This window comes from Serinus canaria, chromosome 26, assembly GCF_022539315.1.
Source record: "Serinus canaria isolate serCan28SL12 chromosome 26, serCan2020, whole genome shotgun sequence".
NCBI lineage: Eukaryota > Metazoa > Chordata > Aves > Passeriformes > Fringillidae > Serinus > Serinus canaria.
The window spans coordinates 4990204-5010180 of NC_066339.1; the positions used below are offsets into that span (position 1 = coordinate 4990204).

Consider the following 19977-nt stretch of genomic DNA (forward strand, 5'->3'; position numbering starts at 1 on the left):
ACAGCACAACCAGAGATGGGCACTTGGTGCTTCAGTGGAAAAATACAGGTTAAGCCAAAACAAATCAGAACTGTGTGTTCAGGCTACAACTAAGTCTGAGCTGCAGGGCTATATTTAAACATGGTATTTTTGTATTTTAATAATTAACCAGTGGGAAAAGACAGCCTAAAAAACTGTAGTCTAGGCTATTTTCAAAGTACCTTTTCTTCAGCCCTGTGTCCATGCTGGAGTGCTGCAGAGGGTGGGGAAGCTCTAAAGCAGTGGTTCCCTCTCTAGGTTTGTCCTTCCCTTCATACTTCTCTTTGCAGCTTCCTAACAGTTAAATCAAGCTGGTCAGCCATAAACCCATGTTTGAAGTGGTGTGTGAGTCTGTTTGAGGTGTTTGCTTCTGGTGGAGAGGCGAGGGCAGGGCAGGATTTCCCTCTGCTGTAATGGTAATAGCTGGGACTGTGCCTAACTGTGACCAGCACTTGGCAAAGGAGGGCTGGGAAAGGTAATCCTCTGCCACGGGATTGTTTAATTTCCATTCAGTTTTATATAGCACAAGGCAATTCCCTGCTTTTGAGGAAAAGGTCGTGGGTGTTTCAGTGCTTCAGAGGCACCTGCAAGTCCTCAAGGCAGGGTTGGGACTGCAGAGCTGGCAATGCTGGGGGCTGAGCCTGGACAGCATCAATTCTCTGATTAGGAGAGAGCAGCACGATGCAAACAAAGGAACTTGGCCTGAGAGTTAATTTGCAATTTGAATCCAGCTAGAGATTCCCAGACAAGGTAGAAGAGCAGCTCCAGCTCAGAGATGTACCTTGTCCTGGAACTGATGGGCACAAATCTGCAAAGTTTAATGTCCTTAAACTTCTGGAGCTTCTGATTGTTTTCCCAGACTGATTTTCAGATTTCCCAGTAAATGGGTGTTAATTGTATATCAAGCCTAATAAAGGTGCTCATCCTCGTGGTTTTCCAGGGGCAGAGGACCTACATCCTTAAAAGCTCTTACAGCTCACAGGACTGCCTGGTCCCTGGTGAGATTTAACCCTGTCAAGTGCAGTGCCTGCTGCTCTCTGCAGGAGAGGCTTCCTGGAGATCTGCCTTGGCAGGAGCCTTGTAAAAGCTTTTTTTCGGTTCACCAACACCTTTTTCTAGTGGAGCTCAGCTCCAAGCTGCCCCTGAGGGTGCATGGCAGTTAGATCCAGCCTCTTGCAGCATCCCCAGGAGCTCCTGACAGCAGTGGGGAGTCGTGCAGCTGCACCAAACACAGCATCACACTGGGAGCCAGGCAGGGCAGAGGCAGCCAGGGGTGAAATCCAGGGCAACTTGGACTCCTTCCCCAAGTATGTCCTTAAATGACCAGGAGAAAAAAAGTTGAGTAAGAGTTGAGGTTTATTCCCCCACTCTGTGGCCAGTCACTTTGCATTCAGCAGCAGCCACTCAGAAATGCCTCACAGGGGTGTTTGCTTGGGAGATTTCCTTTTGGGAATCTTACTGGAGGCTTTTTTTTTTAATGTTATTTTCTGCTCAGTTATAGACTGAAAACTGGGGTAGGCAACCAGCCCTGAGCCTCTCAAGTGTGTTTCTCTTTGGGCAAAAGTGGAGTTCAGTGCTGAGTATTGAAGGGTCTGAACTGAGCAGCTGAGCTGCAGTTTGTCAAGTCTTTCCTCTTACAAATGAACCTGGGAATTGTCAGTTCTCCCTCTGCACCACTGCATTGGAAGCCTCAATTTACAAATTCTGCTCAACAATTGCTTGAAAAGTTTCTCTTCTCATTTAAGGAAGTCTCCTGAAAGTTCACTGGGAATTTCAGCCTGTATTAATTTATTCTTTTGTGTGTGTGGCAAGTGCAGCCATTTCTATGCAGCTCTTAAGAGGACTCAGACCCATTCCAGCAGAGTGTGTACCTTTTCTTCCTCACTGCCTGAGGTTTGTATGGAGCTGATGGAGCTGTCTCCTGCTCCCTCTCCTGGGTCCTTCAGGCATTTGCCCCGTGCTGTTATCCCACACAATCTGTTTTCAAACCCTTTAGAAGCACCTGCTCCATGCATGGCATTGGAAAATGTGGTGGTTTCAAAAATAAATCAAGCCAAAACAAAAATGTCCAACAAACCAGAGTGTGGGGAAGCAGAGTTCCCAGTGTGCTTGCTGGGAAGGAGTGGGTGACAGCACTGCTGCAGCTTTGCTGCTGTGTAGGGGGCTGTGTGCTCCTACAGGGTGAGGGAGGAGTTTGGGGCTCCTTCCTCACCCCCAGCCTCTGCTCCAGAGGGTTGCTTTTGTTGAAGCTTTTGATTTTCTGGCACTGGCAAGTTGTGGAAGGGAAAGCTCTGCAGAGCCTCAGCCCCTCCATATCCCTTCTGAGCCATCCATCCCAACAAAGACCTACCCAGGCAGGGTCTTCAGGGTACCTCTTCTGGTTCAGAGATACCTTAACATCCTTTCCTGGATTTCTTCAACTGTCACGTAGGAGGTGAAATCCTGAGCTGCTTTTACCTTTTCCTGAAGCTTTATTAATAATGTAACACAAGCCATTTTTTATATAATAATGTAACACAAGCCATTTTTTATATTTCCAGATTGAAAAGATCATGAGTTCCATCGGCGAAGGCATTGACTTTTCCCAGGAGCAGCACAGGATCTCAGGTAGTGTACCCAGCATGTGTCTGTCTGTCCTGGCTGTGCTCTGCAGACAAACAAGGTGCTGGCTCCTGTGTGTGGATGTCTTTAACCTGCTTTGGCTCTGGGAGGGAGAGGAATGCTCTGGCCCAGGAGGAGCAGACCTGGGTTCCCACATGATGCTCAATACTGCTGCCAGCAATTTTAATTCTACACTCTTTGGGAAGATTCCTTTAATTTTACAGAATGCAGCTGCAGGATTTCCCTCTCAGCTCTTTCCCTGAGGGCAGCAGCTGTGCTGAGCAGGGCTGGATGGTGCCAGTGGTGGGTCAGTGTGGCTGCCATGGTGGCCATGCCCTTTGCATGTGGCTGATCTGCCAGGTGCCTCAGGGACTGGGCATTTCTAGGTGCACCTGCAGGTACCCACAGAACAAGGCTCTTGGAGGACCCTTAAAATGTGAATTCCCTTCTCTGCCTTTAGTCTTGAGCAAAAGCTGAACTCAGGCTTGCTGGAGAGCTGCCACCACAGGGGATTCTGTCCTTTTAAATCCTTCACCTCCAGCCTGCTGCAGCAGAGCAGCTCTGACTCTGGATGGGCAGCAGCTCCTCCTGATGAGATGCTAATACAGATCTGCACACACAGCTCACACGGGCTGTGACAGAGCTCACCTCATATCCATTTGTCACTCAGGTTTTTGCTTAGGTGAGGAGGAACCCACTGTTCCCAGTGGGAGTTTAGCCTGATTCAGGCTCTGCATGCCAGGATCAGATAGCTTTGCAGAGGAGTTGAAGCTGTGTGGGTTTGCTCCCTGCTCTGACAGCCCTCCCCGCACCAGTTCAGGCTGTGATGGATCAATAGCAGCAGGGAAAGGTCTGTCATGGAGGAGAGAGGCAGAGCCAGGGCTCCTGCAGAGCTGTGCAGGCAGTGCTCAGCAAGGTGGGTACCCTGGAGCAGCCCTGCTGCACAGGAGCTGCCCTGTCCTGCAGCCAGGGGCTTTCCCATGGGCTGTGCTCTGTCACGCTCAGTTTGGGATCCCTCATGTGCAACCTCTTCTCTCTGTGCTGTGGGACTTAAGAAGTGCCTTGCAGGAGGCACCACAGCTTTTCAAGAATGCACTTGACATTCCATCTCTGCCCACTGGTTCCCCCTCTGCCAGCCTCTCAAAGGCAGGATTCCCAGAATGTGGAGCATAAGGGGAAGGATGGAGCTGAGGAATAGGAGCTTGGTTCAGCCAGAAGTTGTGATCAGGATCTTGCCAGGGGGCACAAGTACTGTGATGCTTCTGTTCTTCTATCATCCATGTAACACACATATATCAGGCGTATTTGGGACATCTTAGTTTTCAGCTTGGGATGTTTTAGGTATCTCTTCTGTTTTTAAAGGAAACCCCTCCATTCCCTCCCTCCAAATACTTCCCTCTCTTCATTTTCTCATGACTTTGAAAGGGTTTTTTTAACAGAAAACCTGCCCTTGGTATCACTGTAGGTTTCCCTTTTGAAAGCAGAAATGTATTTACAAGTGCATGCAAGGCTGAATAGAGTAAATAATTTTAAAAATTAAATTCAGGAGCTCAGGAGAAAGAGCTGCTGTGGTTTCATTCCCTCTGCCAATACCCCGACAGCTCCAGGAATGCTGTGGTAGGCAGCAAGCACTTCCTCACCTCTCTCTTGATAAATTAATTCTGAGCCAGCCACAAATCACTTGGATCTGTCGGAGCAAACCTGTGACATCATTTTTTAAAACCCCCAAGCTATGTTGTCCATCATCGAGTAAATATTGAGGAGTCAGTGATTTCCACTGGAGAGTTCCGGAGCCGCTGCCTCCCTCCCGGCGGGTGGGAGCACAGGGAGGGGGGAGAGGATGAGGAGAAGGGAGGGACAGCGAGGGGCTCGCGGCTCAGACAAAGCCGCCGCCGCAGCCGGCGGAGCGCAGGGACCGGCAGGGGAAAGGATGGAGGGGAGGATGGAGACCTGGCGAGAGGGAGCTCCTGGCACACAGTCCGGGCTTAGCTGCTGCCCCGGAGCATGGGCTGGCTCAGGGCAGGGAGGCAGAAGCCTTTTGTGATCTCGGCGTTGCCGCGTGCGCTGGAAGGACCGGCCGGCGCTCCCAAATTCCGGCACGGGAGCAACCCCTGGAGCAGACAGCTGGAATTACCCCAGGGATCTGCAGGTGACACCTTGAGCTCTGCGTGTGCAGCCATTGCAGCACAGTGGGGAGGGATGGCTGGAAGGTACCAAACTGCTTCAGCTGACCTGAAGGTTCAAAGGAAGCAAACGGGGGTCTCCTGATCATCCTTTTCTTTGCATCCATGCTGGAAACAGACGTGCCAGGGAGCCTGGAAATCTGCCTGTCTTGCATAGCAAATTCCCTGATGAAAAGGAGATTGCTGAACTTTTTTTTGGTCATACTTAAGGTCTTGAGCTTTACTAGAGAGAGTAACAAGTCACTGGACTCATCCCAGGGATGAGGGAAGGGAGAGCTCATCTGCCAGGGCTTCCATAGGTGTTGTGAGGAATCTCCTTTATCAGAGGCTGAGGGGGAGGTGCCAGGGCATGGCTCGGACTTGAGCTGCTGCAGGAAGAGGAGAGAGTGTGCTTGCATTTGCTTTTTTCCTTTTGCTGTGGGCTCGGAAGCAGGGAACCGAAATGCCTCCTTCCTGCAGAGCTGCTCCCTGTCTGAGCGAGGGGCTCCGTGCGGCGGCTGCGCTCGGCTGAAGAAAATGAAGGAAGGGCAAATCCAGGTGCGTGCCCAACACCTGGCAGGACCAGCAGTGTTGGGTGAGAACCGTCCTGGCTGTGCTGTCACACGGTGCAGAGGTGGGGCTGGGCTCTCTGGAGCCAGCTTGCTGGAATGCCAAGAGGTCCGGGCAGAGTGCTGGAATGCCGAGCGATCGGATCGCTGGTAAATGACAGAGCCAGGGCTGCCGGACATGAGCCTGAGGTCCCCATAACACAGAAACGGCGAGACGAAGCCCCTGCCATGGTTTGCCTCTCTCAGGACTGCTGGGGAGGAAGAGCACAAGCCCTTCCTCTCCGCTGCTGCAGTCTGTGCTTCCTTTGTCTTGCGTGTCTTCCCGCGGACAGCCACTCTGCCTGGGCTCCTGCTGCTTTCCTGAGCATCCACCGTGTCCGAGCTGGCTTGGCTGCATGAAGCTGTTTTTTCTCAGGCTGCTCCGTGCTCCCCGCTGAGCCGGGGCTGTGTCCAGAGGTGTGTGGATGAGAGGACTGGCTCAGCTCCACTCCCTTCCCTCACACCTGCGACTGCCTGGGAATGCCTCGGGTGGAAGTTTGCTGCTCTCCTCCCGCCCCCTTCCGCTGAGCCGAGGAGTGGATCTGCATCCCCATGGGGTTGGGCTTCATGTGCTTGCCTGGCGAAGAACTCACGAGCCCTGACAGCAGTGCCTGTGATCTCAGCGCCCCAGCAGCACCTCTGAATCTTTGCCCGGGCAAGGAGTTTCTTTTCTGAGTGTGAACTGCAGTACAGATTTGCACCTGGAGCCCGCCGAGGCAGCGCGAGCTCGTTGTCCATGCTCTGTGCACACAAGAGGAATTGTCTGCCCGCTGATTTGTTGTACTCTGGGCATAATTTTTTGAGTTTCTTTATGGTAATGACTATGATGTGGCAATGCCATCTGTCCTCCTCAGAGTGCCGCTGCTACCGCCTGAACGGTTTCTCCCTGTTCAAGCGGCTGCCGATTCCTCTCTCGTCAGGTTCGCGGATGCTGGAGCAGAGCGTCGGGGAGTGGCTGGAGTCCATCGGCCTGCAGCAATACGAGAGCAAGCTGCTCCTGAATGGCTTTGATGATGTTCGCTTCCTGGTGAGTTCCCCCAGGGACCCCGGCCTCTGGGGGATGCCTTGGCCAAAGCTTCCCGCCTTGCCGATGCCCCGAGCGGGCACCGGGCAGAGTCGGGTTCTGCCGCCCGCCAGGATGGTGTTGGGGGGTGCAGGATGTTGGGCAGGAGGAATTAGATGAGGGTTATGTTGGGTTTTTGCATTTAATTCAGGTGTTATTGGTTTTCTCGCTAAAATTTTATTTCATCTGCCCGCTAAATCGTTACTGTCCAATTTACTCCGGAAATGGGAACTGAAATTCGCTGGTTTTTTGATGGAAGCCCTGAGCAGTCTGTGCTCTGGGCTGTGAAGGAGGCAGCAGACCTCTTGTTGGAACTGTACTTGCTCAGAGCATGCAGGCAGTATGTTAATGAGCTGTACCTAATTGCACTGACACTGTTGGCTCTGAAACCTAATGATGACGACACGGTAATGCTCAGGGTTGAGGGGTTTTAATAACCAGTGTCTAGAAACTTAAAGCAGCGTGGTTCAGCATCCCTGTTTGTGCTGGGGCTGTTTGGAGATGTCACAACAAATTTAAATGAAATAACCTTGTAGATCCTCTTGGGATCCCCTGTTGAGGGATCTGTGATCATTGTGGGGTTGGTGGCAGCTCTCAGCCAGCAGCTGCAGATAGAACACCTTTCCCTTGCCTGCCCAGGTGTGATGGACCCCAATAAGCTCAAAATTCCAGTAGCAAAGGTTCCTGTGTGTGTCCCTCTGTGTGGTGGTGTTGGGTACATGGTAGGATTTGCTGTCTTCATGGCTGGATGTTTTTCTCCCCTGTCCAGTGCTGGGTGGCTGCTCCCAGTGCAGCAGTTGGCTGCTGCTGGATTCAGGAGATGGGACACTCATTTGCTCATTCCTCTTAAATTTAAAAGGTCAAATAATTTCACAAAGATTTTGTGCAAACCCCAGCTGATTTCCATTTTGCTGCTTATCTCCTTTCCTAGGGAGTTGACCCTGGCACCCATGCCAGCCCTGGCTTTAAATCCATTTATCCCAGCCCTGAGAACTCCAAGCTAATACATTAGTACAGCAGGAAAGTTGAATTATTTAGAATCTTGCCCTCTGTGTTGTTCCTTGCCTTCAGCTTCTGGTACTGAGGGAGCAAAACCTCCAGATAGAGCACAAGTGAGGAACAGGTAGTTAATTTGGTTCTAGTGGTGTTTTTGATGTTTTTGGATGAATTATTAAAACTGCTGTGAACACTGAAGCTGGGCAGAGCAGGGGCTCAGGACACCAAGCTCTGAGTGTTGGGCTGCCCAGTCCTCTTCTCTGCACAACCATTGCTTTATTGGCTGTCCCTTCCAGTCTCTAACAGAGAATATTCCAAACTGAGAGTGTTAATTTCCTGAAATGAACAGTTTCTATGAAAGGATTAGTCCCTCTTAGGGCCTCACTGTGTTCAACATTTCAAGGTCCAAAGAATGCTGGGTAATGGCTTGCAATTCACCAGGTGGGTTATGAGGTTAATTAAGTTTTAGTAGCCTAAACTAGGAGATTGGAGTCTTTTGATATGAAAACACGTGTTTTCTGTGCAGGATTTTGCATTGCATTGCTCTCTGCTCCGAGAGCTGCAGGGTGTTCTGGTGTGCCAGGATGTTCCCTTTGCTCTGGGATCCCCAGGAGCTTTTTGGGGGCAAACCAGGAGCTTTGCAGGAGAAGGGTGTTCAGTGTGCAGAGATTGTGTAGCTACAGAGCAGGGCAGTGTCTTAAAAGAGCCCTTTAATTACTGAGGAAGATACTCAGCCTGCAGTAGATAACAACTCAGAGGAGGGTTTAAAACAGTCTGACAAGGCACCAGGGTGCCTGGTGCTGTTCTTCACGTGAGAACCAGGGTTTAAAGTTCCCTGTTTGCCCCCAGTGTGGGACAGGGTTATAAGAGACTCAGACTGGAGGTGCTGGGCTTGCTGGTACTCTGGTGGCCTGTACTGCAGCTGGGTTTGCTTTCAGGAATTTCTGATTCCCTGGATATTTTCAGCTGGCTCCTGTGTTAATCTATGCCCCATGTCACAAGAGCCTTTACCCCCAGGTAGGGAAATGATTCATGAGCACACTGTGTGTAAAGGGAGTTTGAAAAGTGCTCTGTAAATATATTTGGCTTCTTAATTAGATGTTAATATAGGAAGGCAGAAACATGTGTTGTTTCCAAAAATAATAATTCTGTTATTTTCAGAACTCCAGGAACTGGGGATTAGGGGATTAGCTGTGCTCCAGCCACGTGCTGGCTTCCTCACTGGACAGGCTGCAGCTGGAGTGGGCAGCAGGGAGATCATGAGGGTCCTGCTCCTCTTGGGGTCTGCTGACCAACAACTGAGAGGGACTCGGGGACCCCCAGCTCCTGCAGGTGACAGTGGGAGCCATGAGTGTCTCACAGGCTGTGCTGTGGAAGGGAAAGGTGCTCTGGAGCCTTCTCTCTGCTCCTGGGAACTCCAGCTCTGCATCTGGGACAAAGTTTGTCTTGATCAAGCACTGGCTTCACTCGGGGGTGGGTATTGCTGGCACAAGTCAGCAGGATTTTTGGGACATGGATGTGACGTGACATTGGAGCGCCTCGTCCGTCTCCGTGTTCCTGGGAAGGGACCAAAGTCTACCCAGATCTTGGATTGTGTAATCTTTTGGCTTGGTTGAGGGAAGAAAGGGGTGATAAAAGATGAGTTTAGGTAGCTTAGCTTTCCAAAACGCTGGAGCTCTCTTCCCATCTCTGCATATTGGGCCACATCTCTGTGTCTGCAGAAATTCTTCTATTCCCTTCAAGTTTCCTACAGTAGCCACACTGTCTTTATGGACAAGGTGGGGAAGAGGCTTTCCCTGTTATTCTGCCACTCTCAAGCACAAACCCCACTGTCCAAGACAGCAGCTTCTTTCCCTCACCCTCTGCATTGCCACCAAGTGACCTTCATGGCCAGCACCACTGCCACGGGGCAGTCAGACTGGACACTCAGCTGCTGCTTTTCATATGGAGCTGAAATTGGGCAGCAGCCTGTGCAGGCAGCTGGGATTAGGAACAGCTCAAGTGGAGATAGTGCTTCCAATCCTCCTCCTCTGCTCTGCAGCCCGCTGGGATTCCTTCATCAGGGGAAAGTTTATTTGTGCAGTGGATGAACACAACCACAGCGAAGCTGCTGGCAGTGGCTGTGCTGTCCTTGACTTAGCAAAAATACAGCTCTGCAAGTAGGATAAAATCCTCAGCAGCACTGCCTGCCAAATGTGAACAGCTCCAGTGAACCAGGAATGCCCACCCCACCACCCAGGAAGAGCAGCACTGCTGCCTCCCACGTGGAGGAAAGCGGCCCCGTAGCGTGCGCCGAGTTCCAGGAGCCTCATTGCCTCATCCCTCACCAGAGGAGGGGAATGAAAGGTCAGATCACAAAACTGCAGCAGTGAGTGAAAAGTGTCATCCAGAAAAGTGCACAATAAATGGACTTAATTGTCCTTGGCGGGCAATGAGCTGGGAGAGCAGGAAAAATGTCACAGGAATATGGACCAAGAGGGATTCTGCTGCTCGTGGAGCTTGGCCCCATCACGTCTGCTGTGCTCACCAGTGCATCTGCCACAGATGCCCCTTTTGGGAAGTCCAAACTGCATAGGAATTTGATTTTGGGCTGCCCAGTGCATTCTTGGTCCCTGCAGCAAGCAGAGATTAACCCAGGGAAACAGCAGGCTGGACTTTGCCCGTCTGGAGAGCGGAAGGACGTGGCCACTGTAATGAGAAGGAATTGCAATAACTGATGGCGGAATTCCTCCGCAGAAGTGGGAAGGAAATGCCATTACCTGTTCCCTCACAGGGTGTTTTGTGATCCCACAGATCCCATAAATGTATCTGAGATGGTTGTAAAAGCTTTCTCCTTCCCCTGGAGGGTGGGATCTTGCTGCTGCCTCACAGCTTCCCCTGGGCTGACATCTGAGAAGGTCAAATCCCACGTGCTCTGGCAGTTGTACCACTGTTCTGGAGTTGAACTTTTTATTCAGTTCAAAGATATTTAGATTCACAAATGAGCAGGTAAAAGAGAACATAAACCATTTTTTATGGCCTTTTTTTTATTGTTCCAGCTTGGATTCCCATGGAGTGTGTGGAAAGCAGCTAATGCTGATTCAATGAGACAGCGTCAGAAAGGGAAATCTGTTCTCTGTGTGTAGTGCCCTGGGCTCCTCTGGGGGACTTTATTTATTTTTTTATAATTGGGGAGAAGTGGTAGAAAAATGATGGTGGTGTAAGAATGGGGTGTCTGCAAATAATTTAGAGTACTGACATTAATGTAATTCAGTGCAATTCAGGACCATGTTAGACTAGCCTGCGGTGATGTTCACTAATGGAACAGCCTTTCCTTCCTCTTCTCCTCTCAGTGTGTGCAGGCAAAACCAGGATAAATGGGGAGTTGAGGCCTTGGCTCAGGTTGGCTCACCTTGTCTGGGGTGTGAGCCAAGCTCAACACCTCTCATGCCTTCCCAGGCTGAGGACAGCCCCGATCCACATCTGACAAAGCCAGGTCTCCTTTGCTCTTCAGATCCTGGGGTTTGGGTGAGGGCTGACATCTGCACAATCCTCATTCTCACCTGGTACCTGCCCTACTGGAGCACTGGCATCTCCTGTGTCCTCAGTCACTCAGCTCTGCCTGATCCAGTTCCGAATGGCCCAGCTGGGCACTCAGCTCCTGGTCTCCTGGGCAGCAGCCAGGCTTTGGACATGCTCTGGAAATGTGTCTGCCCCTGAGCTTTTTTCTATTTTCATATAGAACTTGTCATTTTATAGTAGCCATTCAGGGAAAACTGCACTGACACATTCCAGTAGCTGTTTGCACCCAGGAATGATCTGTGAGGGGCCACCAGAGACCCCTGATGGGGTTTTACTGCATCTGCTCTTGTTGAAACACAGCAAGAACGTGGCCTGACCACAGCTGGTGCAGGGATTTTCAAGCAGATTCAGGTGAGCTCTGTGTAGCTCATGCCTGGGCTGTCAGGCTGGAACTGGAGCAAGCTCTCCTCAGCTGGGCAAAAGCTCTGGGTGGCTGTTTCTGGATTTGGTCACTGCTGTCAGCCCCCAGGAACACGTGCCAGTGTCCCCAGACTGGCAGTGCAGCACTAAATGAGCCCCTAAGAGGGGAGTTGGACCCTGGGGGTCTCTGCCAAGCCCCTGAGTGGGAATCACTTCATTCCATTAAATGAATTTTGTTTGACATCTCCCCAGTGGGCTCTGGCTGGTCCTTGGGAGGTTCCCAAGGACTGTGCTTTATCCACCATGGTAGGGGTGTTTGGGTTGTCTTTGCAAGAGAATGCTGAGAGCAGAGGCATGCAGGGATCTGGGGTTGAAGGAAGTTTGAGGATCTTGGGAAATGGCAGAGCTGTGCCAAAGCTCCCTGGATAATAGGAATGGACTCCACGGGGAGCAGAGAGGTTGGAGTGGATTTTGAGGAGCAAAGTGGGTGGACCAGAACTGGCAATTTAGAGGATACTTATGTTTGATTCATTAGTAGCTCCAGGCCCCATAAACATTAAAAAAACCATTAAAGTTTCAGTTAATTTTTTTTTTCTCTCAATAAAATTGCCTGAACTTGACAACCATGACCGATTCTCTCTGTTGCCATTGTCACGCTGCCAGTCTGCATGGGGAAGAAAATTAAAAATGAAGTGGCTGTGTGCTAATCTCAGATTTATTGTAGGGTTTTGTGTATGAGCCCCTTTCCCCATTGATGCTCTGTGAAGAGCTGGGGCTTCCTCATCGTGGCCAAACAGATCCTTTCCCCTGCTTTCCACTCAAGTACCACAGACTGCAGATGCTTTTAAGGGAAGGCACCAAACTCCACAGATCACAAACACAGATTTGTATGATCAAATGGGGTCCCCCTGCTCTGGGTGTGCCCAGCTGTGAGCTGGACACATCTTCATCTCTGCCACAAGCAGAGCAGCAGCAGTGACGGCAGAATCTTCAACAAGATGCAAATTGTCTCGGATGCACTGAGGGGAAAAAGAAAAAGTGCACACAAAGCTCTTTGTATGCACAGAGAGCTTTCATCTGTCTCTCTGCTTGGGGTGTCTGCAGGAGCCTTTGGAGACTGGGAACGCTGTGTTTGGGTTTTGCATCTGTTGCTTTCTGGAGCAGACCCATCCTGGTGCCATCCTGCCCGTGCAGGGTGTGCCATGGCATCGCTGCCCTCGGGGTCCCTGCAGGGAGCCCTCACTGCCCCAGGCCCTTCCTTAGCTGGAGCCTGGAACGGGAGCATGGACGGATGCCAGGCTCTGGGGAAGAAGCAGCATCTGAAAATTGGGTAGTTAAGTGCCTGCAGAGTGTCCTGCTGGAGGAAGAATCTGGCAGGTTTCAGCAGTGCTGCCTTTGGCTCAGTCACTTTGGGGTCACCTCGGTAGCAGGAGGGGACGCTGCCTTCTGCCAGGTAACCTCTGACTGTTTTTTCTTCCTTTAATGAAAAACCTGAGCCTCACAGGCTGTTTAACTACAGTGCAGGCAGTGAGGTGTGACCAAAGCCAAGCCTTTTTCTAAGAACTCGTGTCTCTGCAGGCAGGTCAGCTGCACCAGCATCCCACAGGGCTCCCAGTGGGGACAGGGGTCACTGGCAGATCCCTGCCCTCCCTCGGGGCAGGGTGGAGGGCAGAGACAGGGCTCAGGAGTTCCCTGAGGGGTGGGTACTGGGAGGGGGCTCAGTTTGGCTGGGAGGAAGCTGAAGACTGTGTTTGGGGATGAAAGGCCTTCTCACTGCCTGGCAGCCAGTCTGTGCCAGCTGGGAGCCAGAGTGGGACTCAGCCTACCCAGCTCCAGGTGTCAGACTGGGCTGATGCTTCAGCTCTTTGAGCAGCCAGAGTTGCTCTGCCCCAGGTGATGCATTTCACCTTCCCTGGCTGAGCCCAGGTGGGGGCTGGTTCCTGACAGAGCACATGGTGAGATGTTGGGGTGAAGGAGCTGTTGGGTGTCCCTCACTGCCCCAAAGTGTGGGTGACAGTGAGAGCTCTGGCCCAGGCCAGCCCTGAGCCTCCCTGGCTCTGCTCAGCCCCGCAGAGCTGGGGCAGCCAGGAAGAACATGCAAGGTAAAAGCACTTGTCACAAGGAATGAAATCGGAAACACATCTTGGGAAAGTCTTTTTGATTGTAATTGGCAAGTCTGAGGCTGCTGCTGGAGGCTCCTGGAGGACTGGGCTGATGGCAGAGCACATCCTCAGAGGACCTGGGGAGGGGCTGGTGGGAGCTGGGGCTGCCCTGTGCCATCAGAGGGGCACTGGGAGGTGGCATCTGCTGCCCTGTGGCCAGCACCGAAGGGAACCTTTGGGTCAAACCAAAAAGCAGCAGTGGCCCCTGCAGAGCAGCTCTGCTCCTTGGCTCTTGCCTGAGGGCATGTTGAGTGCAGAGAGGTTTAAAGTCTGGCTCCTCTGTGTGGCTGGCAAAGGTTAAAAGGTCTCTGGTGTCTTTGTATTTAATTCTCTCTTTTAGTGGCAGATTATTGTTTTGCATGGGAGTTGAAATCCAGATGGGTTTGAAGGACATTTCTCCTGCACCAGGGGCTGGAATGATTTGTTCAGAGCTGCTATGCTTTGTCTATCCTTGTTAAGTACCCAGAGAATACGGACTGCCACCGAGGGAATTTAATGTGACACATAAAAATAAGGAGTGCAGGAGAAAGCTGTAGGCTTCACAGTGTTTAACTACCTTCTATCCTTGCTACAGAGCAAGCAATTTTCTTTGAGTTTGAGATGCCAAAGGTGGGAGAACACCTACTGCCCTGCCTTGGGGCTGGCACTGGTGCCCTGTGGGAGAGCAAGAGCCACCAGCTCTGTGCTGCTCGTGTGGGATCATGGCCATGCCAAAGGGGATTAGCACCAAAAAGGGCTCAACACTAGAAAGTGAGCATGAGTGAAAGTGTAAATAGGATCAGCAAGCTTGTTTAGTTTTTATACGTGAAAATTACTCATTGCCATTGTCACAGCTCATTTGGCTGCTGACTGTTCCTGCTGTCCGGGTGGCACCAAGGGAAGGGCTGGCTGTGAGCTCTGCCCCTGCCAGCATCTTCCCTGCACTACCCCAACTTCAGCCCTGGCTCTCTGCAGGGGGATGGAGCCACAGAGTACCAAGATGGGCAGGTCAAGGGAGCAGAGCAGGCCCAAGCGTTGGGAACTGCAGGTGTGCCATGCTGTGGGCACTTCAGTCCCTCCCTCTTCCTCCCCCTCACAGGGCAGTAATACTTTGCTTTCCAAACCTGTGAGAGAAATCCCATCACTTGCTCTGGCCCTCTTTGTCCATTTCAAAAAGCCCTTTCCAAGCCATCTCTCTCTGGGAGATGAATTCCTCGCACACATACTGCTCCCTGCCAGGTGAGGTGTCTGTCAGGGGAGTTAATCCCCATTAATCCCTTCCCTCCTCCCCTGAGCTGAGCACACAATCCCCTGCTGTTACAGGAATGCACATTAAATGTGGCTCTTTGGCTTAAAATTCATGAACAAGAAAGGGGAGGGGATGTTTCCATCTGGTGGGATGCTGCTGCCCACCAGCCAGAGGTCACTGCCCTGGTAGCAGCAGCTCTTGTGTTAGTCACTGGGAGTTTGTTCCCAGTCCAAGAGAGTTGCAGCTTGTGCACCAAATGGGCAGCCTGGAGCTTTCAGCAGCAACCTGCCTCTTCTTACTCACTGATTTTGTTCATTTGAGGGGTGCACAGAACAGTTTGTGTGATGTGGTTCCATCAGGTGAGCCCCTGGTGTCCCTTGGCGTTGCTCACAGGCTCTGGGGTGCAGGGCAGATGGGTCTGGCCATGGTCTGGTGTGCACAGGGGCTCTGGGGCAGTGGCAGAAGCTCTTCCCAGCACAATGGCCTTGACTGGCACAGTCTGTGAACTGGCCTTTGAGGGAAAACACGGAATGAACCCCTCCACATTGGCTGCAGAGCCATTTAGCCCAGACTTCTCTGTTGTTTAAACAACTCTCAGACAAATAAATGCCTTTGTGCCGTGGCTGTCAGCTCAGGCTCTGCTCTCCAGGAATGAACTGTGTGGGATCTGACCTGCCAAGGGAGGGGGAGGCAGAGTAGCCCCATCAGGGGGTGTTGAGGGCTCTGCCTCCTGCCACCCACTGCTCATTTGCTGTTTGCTAAATGACTAGTCTGGGCTGCAGGGCAGAGAGACCTCTGGGCATCTCTTATCTCTGGTGTTAATTCCGTGTTTCCCTGAACACTCCTCTGTGGCCGAGGGAAGGGCAGCTCCTGGGTGGAGAGCCATGTGCCATCCTGCTCTGCTGTCACCACACCTGCCATGGAAGTGCAGTGATGAGCAGAGCAGCTGCTGGCATGGCCGGGAGCAAGGACACGCTCGGGAGGAGGCTGCTCTGGGGCAGCTCACTGCATTTAAAGCAGGTAGCACTCAGCAAAGCACACGTGCTGAAATCCCACAAAAGCGTGGATGGAAAGGGGCAGGAAACTCTTGTTGCCCTTTGTGGAGGGTGCCTGGCAATCTCACCTGCCCTCACCTTCCCTGCGGCCGGCCTTAATTGGGTTTCTCTTATAAAACCAAAATGTGGAGCAGTGAAGCGCTGTCGGCACACACCTGCTGGGACTCTGGGGAGCAGAGGGAGGCAGGGCCAGGGAGGGGGTCTGGGCTGGGGCTGGAGCCTTCAGTCACACAGCAGCATGGCTCTGCCAGGTGTGGGAGACGTGTCCTGCTGAGCTCTGCCCAGGTAGGAGGGCAGGGAAGCAGGTTGTGACAGAGGCTTTTAAAGGGGGGTGGAGTCTTGTGCTTCTGCACTGCAGGGGGAAGGGGGCAGAAAATGGGTTTTAATGGCACAGTGTGGGGAGGTTGAGCAGATCCCAGAGCCCCTGCTCGGCCATGGAGGGGGCTGGGGTTTGCCTGGGTGCTGTTACAGGATGTTTAAAGCTTCTGTGTGTCGAATCCCATGCCCCGGGGCTAAGGGCTGGAAGTGTCTCCCAGAGCAGGGAGGGGAGGGCAGTGCTCCGTGTGCTGTGTGCTCGTGTCAGCCCTCTGTGTGCCCAAGGTCGGTACGTGGGGCAGAGCTCCCAGCCTTGGAAGCCTTCCTTATCCTTATCCTCCTCCAGCTCCTCTTGCTGCCAGGACGTGCTGGAGGTCAAGTCAGGAAGGTGCCCTAACTGTGTGATATCCATTCACACACCTGTGTGGCTCCTGTTGTCCCCTGCTCCCATGTCACTCCCTGCTGTCCCCACAGGGCTGTAATGTCATGGAGGACCAGGACCTTCGGGATATCGGGATCGGGGACCCGCAGCACCGCCGGAAGCTGCTCCAGGCTGCTCGTTCCCTCCCCAAGGTCAGCACACGAGGATGGGCACTGCCAGGCATGGCTGGGAGCACAGGGGACACAACAGCCAGACCCTGCATCTCCAGGGCGGTGGGAAGGGTCTGGGGAATAGCAGGGAGGAGGAGGAGTATACTGCTCTTCCAGGCTGTGTGGATGGTGGTAGCTCCATCTGGGACTGTTCTCCTGCCAGTCTTGATCCCAAGCACATTCTTTGTTTGTACAGTGCTTTTGTTACTGGCTAGTGGAGATAGTGATGGCCTGTAAACTGAATTTCATTGACCCCATATCCCTTGGGATCCCAGCTCCTGCAGCTTTTAACACCTTTCTTGTGCTTTCACAGTTGAAACCCCTGGGCTGTGATGGGAATAGCCAGCCATCAGTTCCTGCATGGCTCGACTCCTTGGGGCTGCAGGATTACATCCAGTCCTTCCTCTCGAGTGGCTACAGCTCTATCGACACTGTGAAAAACCTCTGGGAGCTTGAGATAGTGAACGTGAGTGTCACCCCTCTCCTGCCAGGGCAACGAGGTCCTGCCCTGTTCCTTGGGGATGGCACTTGCTACAAGTCTCTCAGAGTAGCTCTGTGCCCGCGGTGACCCTGATTTCTCCCTGCAGGTGCTGAAAGTGAACCTGCTGGGCCATCGGAAGCGGATCATCGCCTCGCTGGCAGACAGACCCTACGAGGAGCCACCAGCCAAGCCACCACGGTTCTCACAGCTGAGAGTGAGTCCCTGCTCGTGGCTCCCTGCCTGACTTGTGTGTCAGTGCTGGGAGAAATCTTGCCATGGCCAGTGGTGTCCATACAGCTGCTCACTTCATCCTCTCCAGCCACCCAGGGGCAGCCTTGTGCCCCTTGTGCAGGGGCAACCTTGCACTGAGTGGGGCAAGGTAATTCCAGCCCTTGCAGTTCAGCCCCAGGATGCTGACCCCATGGGAAAGGTCAGGCTGCCCCTTGGAATCAGGTGCCTGCTCTGAAGGGGTGCAGGGTGCCACTCCCACCTCTGCCCTGCACTGAAGGGAGCTCTGAGCCCACTTTCTTGCCCTTGTTTCCTGGTCAAAGATGTGGGAGCTTTCAGCAGGCAGGAGTGACCCAGCCCAGCTGGAGAGGGGCTGCAGCTGGGACTTGGTGTTTGATTGCACCCTTGGGATCCAGAGCCCTCTCCCTGGCCTGGCTGGGCTGAGAGCTCCTGCTCTTGCTGCCAAATAACACTCGACAGGATGTGTGGATGTTGATTTTTGCTGCAGGAGTGGCAGCATTTGGATGTCAGGCCCTTGTTACGGGGCTTGGCTGGGAGGAAAGCATCACACTCCCCGTTCTTCCTGAAAATTGGCTTTTGAGAGCTGTGTTTGGCAGAAGCTGCTGGGCTCAGAGCGACCCTGAGCTCAGGAATGGGGTAGCGTGTCGTGCTGCCTCCTCCCAGAGGTTGCTAATCAGCTTCCTGGAGCAGGAATTGGAGTGATTAGAGTTTACCCAACCTAAACATCTGGTCCTTGCCCTGCTGCAGAGCTCTGCCCTCTTGGATTCCCAAGCCTTTCCAACCCAAACAGCCTCGGCTGAAGCGAGCTGGGCTGCTATGTTTGCAGACACGGGATTTAGGAGCTGGGTTCAAGTGAGAGAACAGAGAGAGCTCACACTGGTGCTGCACTGGGAGGGTGCCCAGTACAGACCCACTGCCCAATGCCCTGTGCCAGGCAGCAGGAGCCCAGGAGGGACCAGCAGCCAAGGAAGGCTCTGCACTGTGAGCTGGGCGAGACTGAAGGCAGCAGCGGGGCTGAGGCAGGGAGAGGCTGCTCCGGTGCGGCTCAGCTGATTGAGATGCTGCCCGGGGAGGCTGCCTGGGAGAATGGGCCATTTGCAGCATTTCCTGGCGCTGCAGCTGGTGAGCTCCAGCGCTGGCTGCGGCGCGGGGGGCGGGTGGACGTCAATGGCAAATCAAGCGAGTGCTTTGAATGGGACTAATGCGGCCGCAGCTGTGCCGAGCCTCTGGCCGTGCCTGCGGGCCCTGGGCGCGCTCTGGCGGCGGCTCCCGGCGCTCCTCTGCTGGGGTGGCTGATCATCATCGCCCTCGGGTGCTTAGCTTAGTGCTTTAAGGGAGCCCACCCCTCTGGAATCACCTTGCCCCCAGCCCAGCGTGTCCCCTGCCCTCCTGGGGTGAGCTCTGAGAGGCAGAGGCATGCTGGACACAAAGGGCTGAGTACATGGCTGAAACCATCCTGGAGCAAATCAGGTGTCTCATGCAGAAGGTAAAGGGGGGGATTGGCACTGAGGCAGGAGCCCCCAGAGCAGGAGCTGACGCCTTAATCCACTCAATGCACCCTGTGTTGGGCAGTGTAGAGGGAGTGATGGGGGGCACAGCACAGCCCAAGCTGACTGGGACCCTTTGTGGTATTTGCTCCTTCCAGTGCCAGGATTTGATGTCCCAGACATCGTCTCCCCTGAGCCAGAACGACTCCTGCACAGGCAGATCTGCTGATCTCCTGCTGCCTTCCGGGGACACTGCCAAGAGGCAGCACGATCGTGGCGCTGAGGTTGCTCCCTACTCCAGAGCTGAGCGCTACAAAGCACAGGTTAGTGGGTGTTTTTGTGTGTCCTGGGGGCCCTCTGCACAGGCTCCCCCATCTCTGGAGCCAGGGAGAAGGGAGGATGCTGCAGGGAGGGAGCTGATCAGGCTCAGCTTCCCTCAGACATTAGAGTCAGCAGCTCCTTTATGCCTCAGTTTCACCTCAAAAATCCATGGCTCACACTTCCATCAGCACTGGCACCTTAACCCCATGTGCTGCCTCCACCCAGCTCCTGGGGGATTTGGCCATTGCCAACCTCAATCCCCTTAGCTCAAAGAGCCCCCCTGAGAGCTGTTCCAGCCCACTGTGGCTTCACATCTGTGCTTGTTCCATGCAGGAGGACCGTCGGGAGTCCAGGCTCACCCTGCGCCCCCCCAGCCTGGCAGCCCCCTATGCCCCTGTTCAAAACTGGCAGCACCAGCCTGAGAAGCTCATCTTCGAGTCCTGCGGGTACGAGGCCAACGTAAGTGGCTTTTGGTTTGTGGGGGTGGTGAGGATGAGGAGCTCTGGGCTCTCAGGGCAGTGTCATTGCCTTGGGATTGGCAGGATTTAACATCTCTCCCTCCTTCACACAGTACTTGGGCTCCATGTTGATCAAAGACCTCCGAGGGACAGAGTCTACCCAGGACGCCTGTGCCAAGATGAGGGTACGGAGACCCTGGGGCCGGGGGCTTCACTTGCAGCCTGTGGGGGATGATGTGGGTTGGGGAGGGGGGACCTCAG

At 53.2% G+C, this 19977-nt stretch overlaps 1 protein-coding gene across 4 annotated transcripts in view; it reads left to right on the plus strand.

Annotated features, from left to right (window-relative positions):
- Positions 1-19977, plus strand: part of ANKS1A (ankyrin repeat and sterile alpha motif domain containing 1A) — a 72853-nt gene that overhangs the window by 45148 nt on the left and 7728 nt on the right. For all 4 annotated transcript variants that reach the window (XM_050985266.1, XM_050985263.1, XM_050985264.1 and 1 more), the window contains 8 exons: positions 2559-2625; positions 6310-6416; positions 16604-16702; positions 17034-17186; positions 17308-17415; positions 19096-19260; positions 19592-19717; positions 19830-19901. In XM_050985266.1, the coding sequence (XP_050841223.1) occupies positions 2559-2625; positions 6310-6416; positions 16604-16702; positions 17034-17186; positions 17308-17415; positions 19096-19260; positions 19592-19717; positions 19830-19901 (897 nt within the window). The remainder of the gene's footprint in view (positions 1-2558; positions 2626-6309; positions 6417-16603; positions 16703-17033; positions 17187-17307; positions 17416-19095; positions 19261-19591; positions 19718-19829; positions 19902-19977) is intronic.